The sequence below is a fragment of the Capra hircus genome, chromosome 6 (genome assembly GCF_001704415.2).
Source record: "Capra hircus breed San Clemente chromosome 6, ASM170441v1, whole genome shotgun sequence".
NCBI classification, from domain to species: domain Eukaryota; kingdom Metazoa; phylum Chordata; class Mammalia; order Artiodactyla; family Bovidae; genus Capra; species Capra hircus.
In genome coordinates this window covers 84,712,833-84,722,621 of record NC_030813.1, presented here as the reverse complement: position 1 = coordinate 84,722,621, position 9,789 = coordinate 84,712,833, and the positions used below count along the sequence as shown (strand labels likewise).

At 36.9% G+C, this 9,789-nt stretch overlaps 1 protein-coding gene across 1 annotated transcript in view; it reads left to right on the top strand.

Moving 5' to 3' along the window:
- Nucleotides 773-9,789, top strand: part of LOC102186288 (transmembrane protease serine 11E) — a 54,273-nt gene continuing 45,256 nt past the window's right edge. Inside the window, exon 1 of the mRNA XM_005681664.3 lies at nt 773-854. Coding sequence (XP_005681721.1) covers nt 847-854 — 8 coding nt within the window. The 5' untranslated portion in view covers nt 773-846. The remainder of the gene's footprint in view (nt 855-9,789) is intronic.

Genomic DNA, 9,789 nt, shown 5'->3' with positions numbered 1-9,789 from the left:
TGGGCTGCCGTCTATGGCATCGCACAGAGTCGGACACGACTGAAGCCACTTAGCAGCAGCAGCAGCAGCAGTTATCTATTTTACACATGATGGTGTATGTGTGTGTGTGTGTGTGTGTGTGTGTGTGTGTGTGTGTGTGTGTGTGTGTGAATGCTACTTTCTCAGTTTGTCCCACCCTCTCCATCCCGGGCTGTGTCCACAAGTTTGTTCTCTATGTCTGTATCTATATTCCTTCCCTGTTGTACATCAGAATTCAGCACAACATTGTAAAGCAACTATCCTCCAATTAAAAAAAAAACAATCACCCTTATAAGCAACAAAAATCATGTCTTCCTTTATATGTATATTTCCCCATAGTGCCTTTTATTAATAAACAAAAATATTCTTTAAAGAAATAGGTGTTAGTAGTATAATGAGGTATTAACAGTGATTTCGACCAATTTAACTTAATTAAACCAAAGTTTCTTATTGGAAATGTGAGGTTGAGAAAGATTTATTTATTTTTTCTAGATTTAAATATCTGACTTTTATTGAAAAAATCTAGTTTATATGGTTTGTAGTAACACTTTTAAATTATCATAATCTGAAGACAATAGCTTTTAAGTTCCCACTCCTAGAAAGTACCAGTATTATTTATGTTTTCTTGCTCCTTATAAAATTTGACTTTGTCTTCCTAGTAACACAGTCTCCATGAACTAGCGAAGACCCGTCAGACTGGTTCTATTTAGATCATCAGTGACTTCCCTCTTCTCCTTAATCCAGCCCTCAAAGTTGCTGATAGAGTCTGGATACACACACTTGATTGCAGACCTTGGTCTCCACAGGAATCTTCCCTGCTGGTCAGCAATGTATCGGTGAGTTCTCTTTTCTTGTGTCTAAAGTTAACTTGTTTAAAATGGCATGAATCACATCAAGGAATGTGTAGATCTCTAATTCATTATTTGCTTAATATGGAAAAATACTTTTGATATTTTAACTGAAATTTTGTCAAGAAATAGATTTCTCTTCTTTATATACTAGTATTCCCTGTCCTCTTCTGTCTCATTCCAAAATGTTTCTCTATATACTTTCAAAACAGCTCAACAAAAGATAAAGATACATGGTGTTTGACAACAGTCTTTTAGCTTGTTTTGAGGAAAATAGAATGTGTTTTTACCTTGAGTTCTATTTGTCCCAAGTCATGTTCTATATTGTGGAGAAGGAAACAACAACTCACTCCAGTGTTCTTGCCTGGGAGATCCCATGGACAGAGGATCCTGGTGGGCTACAGTCCATGGGGTTGAACACAACAGAATGACTAAACAACAACAATAATGTTATATATTATAGTGCATTATACTATATTATACACTTAATTAAAATTATACATGAGAAAAAAACTGAAACCAACCTTAAAGATTAAACTTATGCTTCTTTCTGTAAATAAATAGTATAAATTTTAAAAACTATATATGTTTTAAAAGAACAAGAAAAATTTAAGAAGACAATGGGATGAAATTATTATAGTTGGATTTTCAAAATAAATCCAATGATGTACCTAGATACAACTTCTCTAATAGAGAAATCATAATTATTTTGAGGCCGTTTTCTTTAAGAGTTAGAAACTAAATAGTAACAAGTTTACAGTGTACTAGTTTGGACTCTGAACATTTTATCCTCATATTAAAAATTTATTTTCTCTGATTAAAATATTGGCATGTTATTTTTTTTTTAATTTCTGCTTTGAAAAGAAAATAATTTGAAAAGTATAAAACTCCTAATGGGATCTTAAAATGAAGAACATGCAAGCTCTGTAATTGATAGAGAGTCCTACAAAGTTATGAGAATTTTAATACCCTCTATATTTGTTCATGAGTCAACTCAGAGCTAGAGACATCACAAATTTAATCAGACTTTTCAAGGCTTCCTGCCTTTTTCAAGTACTTCTCTATAATCCATAATGGTTTTGTATCTACCCTCTTGTCTGCCTTACTTTTTACAATATTACTATAGAAAATGGCTTTTATTTAAATATATAATCCAATCAAAGTCAAGATTCTAAATTTGATTTCAGACTACATTGATCTGAGTCTGGATTTTGTGTAGGGGAGTTATAATGTGGGGATATTGGAATGAATTTTTATGAGTATAATCTCTAATTTGAAGCAAAAAATATTTTCAGTTCTGCTTCATCATAGATGAAAGATATGTATCAACAGAAAACAAACAAAAACTTCCTGATCTAAAAATTGTATAGAAAGTGGAGCATAATTATGTTTGAGTCAGCCTAGGCGATGTTCAGAGAATGGGTAGAGTCAAAAGGGATTAAACTTATTATGCACAATTGCTGGAATAAATGTACCAACTAGAATGCTTTGAAGAAAGAGGTATATTGAAATATATAAGAAATTTCATTTTTTAACAGTGATTGTTATAGGTTTTTATTTTTTACTGAAATATAATGTATATAAAGTATGCATTAAATATTTTTACAACTCAGTGAATTCTCATAAGCTGAACACATTTGTGTCAAAAGCACTGAGATCAAGAAATCAGCCCTCCTGAAGCTTTTCCTTTCTTCATTTCCATTGACTATTCCCAAGGATTTCCATTCTCTATAGGGAATCTCTTTTTAAGGCCACCGGTTCATAAATGGGAAGGCAAATCAGAAACAGGTGGAAAAATTTATCAAATGACATGCTTCTTTTTTTTTTTTCTCTTTTTTTTTTAACACCAAAAACATATTGTTTCGGGGTGTAACCGATTAGCAATGTTGTGATAGTTTGAGGCAACCAGTGAAGGGACTTAGCCATAAATATATGTGTATCCAATTTCCCCAAACCTTACCCCCATCCTGGGTGGCATGTAACACTGAACTCTGCTACTTTTTCTTTAAGCATATTTCTGATGCGCTTCACTACTTCTTCACTACTTCAGCTACATAGCTCCTTCATTACTTTACCTGTTCTAAATGAAAACCACTGCTTATCAACAAAGGTCTGTCTAGTCAAGGCTATGGTTTTTCCAGTAGTCATGTATAGATGTGAGAGTTGGACTATAAGAAAAGCTGAGTGGCGAAAAATTGATGCTTTTGAACCATGGTGTTGGAGGAGACCCTTGAGAGTCCCTTGGACTGCAAAGAGATCCAACCAGTCCATCCTAGAGGAGATCAGTCCTGGGTGTTCATTGGTAGAACTGATGTTGAAGCTGAAACTCCAATACTTTGGCCACCTGATGCGAAGAGCTGACTCATTTGAAAACACCCCGATGTTGGGGAAGATTAAGGACAGGAGGAGAAGGGGATGACAGAGGATGAGATGGTTGGATGGCATCACTAACTCAATGGACATGAGTTTGGGTAAACTCCAGGAGTTGGTGATGGACAGGGAGGCCTGGCATGCTGTGATTCATGGGGTCGCAAAGAGTCGGACATGACTAAGTGATTGAACTGAACTGAACTGAATTTTAGAATTTAAAAGTTAGAATAAATTCAGATCAGGTAAACATTATTCTTCAAATACTGTTGTTTTCTCCAAATTCTGATTTTATACTGTTCTTTGAACATGAAGAAATCAATACATTACTTTTATTTAAAAAAATACAACAGAAGGTTAAAGAAAACTTTTTCAGGTGTAAGCTTACAGGGAAGAGATTTTGGAAAAGAAGAATATATTTATTAAACAATAATATAATATATAATAATATAATAATCTTGATGGACATGTCTGCCGACTGTATTCACCAGCAAGCACTGACAACCAGCAACCATTGACAGCAGACAGAATTTATAGACATTAATATTTCACATGTTTAGACAGATGAAGGTAAACTGAGCACTATTCCAATGAAACAAAATGGACAACTTTAATTTTTACTCAGTAGATAAGCATTATCTCTCAACTTATAACCCATGGATCCCCTCCACTAAATTCACTGGGTATTTATTAAAAAAAAGTTCAGTTCTCATTCAAGAATTCCCATGAATCTCTGGTTGAGGTATGGGAATTTTATTTTTAAAAGTTACACAGAGTAATTCTGATTTACTGTAAAGAACTGATACAGTGTAAAGCCATAGAAAGAAAAGAACTTTTAAGACAGAAAGAACTTAAGTAGAAATGAAATAGGTCAGCTATTAAAGAGGTGGCCCTTTATTTTCTTTAAATCGGTATAATTATATCTTAATGGGAGGTGTTCTCTTCCCGGTCACCTTTTCCTCCAAAGGAGAAGAGTAGTCATTTACACAACATAGTGATGATTAAGGAAGAGAAGATAATTTCAGAATGTATGGGAAACTGAGGGTGGAGACAGACATAATTTGGGTAGTTTGTGTCTGACAGAGAGAGTGTTTTTACTTGGGTTAAAAATGTGTTTGCTTACAGGGAAAAATCTCAATGTAAATTTAATCTAGCAACATCATCCTTTCTGCCCTGAGATTAGTCAACAGATAGTGATAATGAAGGGTGAGGTGTAGGTCCAGAGATGCTTTATGATGGTGCTCCAAGTGTTTAATGCTCTGTGTCACTTCTCTTTCAGCTGAGATCAATCCTGGTCCACGTAACAACTTTTAATGAGTTCTCATTCTGTACTAAGTTCTTTGTGGAAGAAACTGATTTGTTGAGCACCTATATTATGTATTACACCTTTTGTAAAATGCTATCTGATTTAATTTTGACAATCCTTTGAGAAACTGTTATTATGATCTCTCCCTTAAAAGACGAAATAATTGCAGCTCAGGGTTAGTGAGTGTTGGATGGAGAAACTGACCTTGACCTTTCTGGCTCTGTAGTCTATCATTTTTACTATAATACTGTCTGTTGTGTGTAGGAAGCTAAAAGAAGAGTCTTTGGAAAATTGGCTTCCTAAAAGAGAAATGGAAAACACACACATATGCATATACACACATGGAAAAAATGTGTATGCATGTGTAGGAATACCTGTTTATATAATGTATAGGCAAAGGAATAAGTCAATACTGGTTAATATTAAAGAATGGACATATGTACCAAAGGAGGAAGGAGGGTGGTATAATTTTATTTTCATTGATTGATCTTTATAAATGTTTTGAAGAATTCATAGACTGTCCTTACTTAATTTTCTTAAAATTGTCTCCGTATTTAAACAAGAGGATGTGAACTAACTTTACTGTAATATCTCAAAAGTGATCAGCATTCAATTATACAATTGCTTTCTAAAAAAGATTGCAGCATTTGCTACAGTGTGAAAATCAAGTTTTCCTTAGTGCCCCATTTCATGGAAGAAATTCATTAGTCTGTAATAACTGTAACTGTCTAGTGAACCTTTGTTATTATTCATTTTTGTCTGCTTTCGTCCAAAATATCCTTGTTTCAGTATAATATGGGAATAAATAGAAACATTCAAAAAAATAAAACAACATCACAGCTTTCTTGTCAGCACTGAGATTTACAAGTATGCCTGACTCTTTCATCCTTGAGGATGGGGACAGCAGGCAGTTGTGGAACAGGTCTTCTAAGACTGTTAGTGCTGAAATGGGCGTTCTGTCTGCATTTCATGACTTTCTCAGGATTAAAGTTTAGAGGAATTCTGCTAAGTACTTTTCAAAGCGCACTCCTTTGGACATACTCTCATTGAAGATGGTGGATGAGAATTTTGAAGAATGGTCTCACGGTTTCAAGCATAATTTGAAGGTTTTGAAATGAGTGGGCTAGAGAATAGGAAAATTTTAAGAGGTTGAGAAACAAAAGTGGGCTGCAGAGGTACCATATCATGTCAGAACCTGCAAGCCCAGCCTTCTCCTATGTACATACGTGGCCTGCATAATTGAGCAATTTCTGAGGTTTTTAGAATAATAACCCCAAGATGATAGAAATAAGCTTATGAAATTTGTCAACAACAAAATAGAGAGAAATGCTTCCTGTCTACCAGCCTCAGAGGTCTACTTAGAAGAGTATCCATTGAATGATAACATTGTTCCTTGAAAATATAACTTTTATATCTTTTGACACATGAGACAGTTAAATCAGCATAGCAGTAGCACTACTGAGGTCGATAGAGGAGGCATTGTGGGGATGGTATAGCATTGTGATTAAGAACCTATGTTTGCAATCAGATAGACCGAGGTTAGGGCTTCCCTGGTAGCTCAGATGGTAAAGAATTAGCCTGCAATACGGGATGCTCAGGTTCGATCCCTGGGTTGGGAAGATCCCCTGGACAAGGGAATAGCAACCCACTCTGGTATTCTTGCCTGGAGATTCTCATGGACAGATGAGTATAGCAGGCTACAGTCCATGGGGTTGCACAGAGTTGGACATGACTGAGTGACTAATACACTCAACACACACACACACACACACACACACACACACACACAGACCTGGGTTAATTACCAGTTCTGCCATTTATCTCCTCTGGGCAAATATTGTTACTTGACTAAGCGTTGGTTTCCTCATCTAGAAAATAGGTATAATAATATAACCATTGTTTTTTTTATAAAGATTAAATGCACATGATATTTTAGAACAGTAGGTAGCACACAGCACATGTGAAACAAATGATGGCAATTATTACTTTGTTCTGCACTGACTTATAGCTAAACTTTAAAGAGTGCTAAATCCTTCTGTATCTGCTTCTGCAGCTTCAAAAAAGATGTCATCTGACATCTTCAGATGAAAGATTGCAAGATACAATTTAATGGTGACTCTATGATACTTTGGAATCCAAAATATCTGATTGCAAACTCCAGTCTATCTGATTGCAAACATAGGTTCCTAATCACAATGCTATACCATCCCCACAATGCCTCCTCTATCGACTTCAGTAATGCTACTGCTATGCTGATATAACTGTCTCATGTGTCAAAAGATATAGAAGTTATATTTTCAAGGAACAATGTTATCATTCAATAGACAGACCTCTGAGGCTAGTGGACAGAAAGCCTTTCTCTCTGTGTTCTATAAATTAAGGGATACCACAGTCAAAGATTAAGTAATTCACATGTGATCACATGAATGAGTGAGTCAGTCAATACTAAAGATGGAATCTGTCCTCCCAGTTCACCTGTGTACTGAGTCCAGTGTTACGAAGTAGAAGAGTTAAACTAACACAGGTGTCTACCTGACCCAGGAGATATTATTGTTGCTGTTGTTATTATTGCCATTTGAATATGTATAGAAATATATGGACTTTAAAAAATTGCTTATTGCACATTAAAAGCTTATCAGGTCATAGTAAAATTCAGAAGATATATATCTGTATATATAGTAGGATATATATGGATATACATATATATGGATATATTATATATGCACCTATGTTCTTTACACAAAACTTCAACGTATATTCTTGACACCTATCAACAACTGTGAGGCAGACAATTTTAATATGATCATGATTTTACAGATAGGAAAACCAAAGATTAGGAAGACAGACTTCCAAATCCCTAAGTGATTGGTAGAACAGGAGTTTGAACAGACACCTCTAACTCTGGGCTTGAACTCTCTAATACTCCCTGCTGCCACCACCACATCATGATCCCTAGAATCTCAAGTGCTTTTTTGGTTGTACTATGTGCTCAGTTGCTCATGGACTGTAGCCTGCCAGGCTCCTCTATCCATGGGATTCTCCAGGCAAGAATACTAGAGTGGGTTGCCATGCCCTCCTCCAAGGGACCTTCCCGACCCAGGGATCAAACCCAACCCAGGGATCGAACCTGCACTGCAGGTGGATTCTCTACCATCTGAACCACCAGGGAAGCCCACTCTCTTGGTTAAGCAGAGATAACTTTCCTTGCTCTTTAAATAATTAGCTTAACCTTAGTGTCTTCGCTTTCCTAGTCCAGAAAATAGCAAAGATAATAAATGATACATATAAAATATTTCAAAGCAATCTTTCAAACCTTAAAATACATTCAAGTCATAATTAAGCACTTGGATATATATTACTGGATCCAACAGCAAAGCTAGATTTGGGCTTCTTAAGCAGAGTTCTAAAGCTTTGCACTAAACTGTATACTTCATGGCTGATCATTGGCTTGATTTACAGATTTTCAGAGCTAGACAGCTCCAAAGATGAGTACTTTTACACATTTTCTTTACCAGTTGAATCCTTTTTACACACAGGTCAATTCAGTTCAGTTGCTCAGTCATGTCCACATCTTTGCGACCCCATGGACTGCAGCACGCCAGGCTTCCTTGTCCATCACCAACTCCCAGAGCTTGCTCAAATAATGTCTATCGAGTTTGTGATGCCGTCCAATCATCTCATCCTCTGTCATCCCCTTCTCCTCCTGCCTTTAGTCTTTTCCAGCATCAGGGTATTTTCCAATTTGTCAGTTTTTCACATCAAATGGCCAAAGTATTGGAGTTTCAGCTTCGTCATCAGTCCTTCCAATGAATATTCAGGACTGATTTCCTTTAGGATGGACTGGTTGGATCTCCTTGCAGTCCACGGGACTCTCAAGAGTCTTCTTCAACACCACAGTTCAAAAGCATCAATTCTTCAGCGCTTAGCTTTCTTTATGGCCCAACTCTCACATCCATACATGACTGCTGAAAAAACCATAGCTTTGACTAGATGGACCTTTGTCAGCAAAGTAATGTCTCTGCTTTTTAATATGCTGTCTAGGTTTGTCATAGTTTTTCCTCCAAGGAGTAAGCGCCTTTTAATTTCATGGCTGCAGTCACTATCAGCGGTGATTTTGGAGCCCAGGAAAGTAAAGTCTCTCACTCTTTCCATTGTTTCCCCATCTGTTTACACACAAGATTCATGCAAACCCCTGCTGTATGGAGCACTGTTGCTATGGTTGGAGTGGGACTGAGACTTGGAGGCCTTACTTGCTCTATCATCTCTGTATCCCCTCAGGCACATGAGGGAATTGAGGGATTTTTCAACCTGTTTTGAAAGCAACTTAATTCTTCATTATGAAGTAGGAATAATGACAAAGCCAACATTTGTTGACCATATACTGTTTACTTGTCATGATGCCAATTGCTCTATATGTGTTATTTCATTAACACTTAAAAGAACTATACAGTTAGGATCTATCATTATCTCTATTTATAGGAGGGGAAATGTAGACCGAGAGAGGGTTAACTTGCTTGCAGCAAGTGAGAAGTAGAACTGGGCCTAAACCCAAGCTGTTTGACCCCAAAGCCCAGACCTATATCCACAAACAAGAAAATAGAAGTTATTTGCATAAAGTTATAGAACTTGTTACAATGAATCCTAAGTGGAATCTTGGTTTCCTTTTTTTATTAGAATCAGACTTATTACTCATATCTCAAAATTGTGTGGCCAGGGAATACTAAGTAAAATACTTTATGTATCTCTCATATATAAAACTTCAAGGTAATTCAGTTCAGTTCAGTTCAGTCGCTCAGTCATGTCCGACTCTTTGAGACCCCATGAATCGCAGCACGCCAGGCCTCCCTGTCCATCACTATCTCCTGGAGTTCACTCAGACTCACATCTATCGAGTCAGTGATGCCATCCAGCCATCTCATCCTCGGTCGTCCCGTTCTCCTCCTGCCCCCAACCCCTCCCACCATCAGAGTCTTTTCCAATGAGTCAGCTCTTCGCATGAGGTGGCCAAAGTACTGGAGCTTCAGCTTTAGCATCATTCCTTCCAAAGAAATCCCAGGGTTGATCTCCTTCAGAATGGACTGATTGGATCTCCTTGCAGTCCAAGGGACTCTCAAGAGTCTTCTCCAACACCACAGTTCAAATGCATCAATTCTTTGGCACTCAGCCTTCCTCACAGTCCAACTCTCACATATATACATGACCACAGGAAAAACCATAGCCTTGACTAGGCGGACCTCTGTTGGCAAAGTA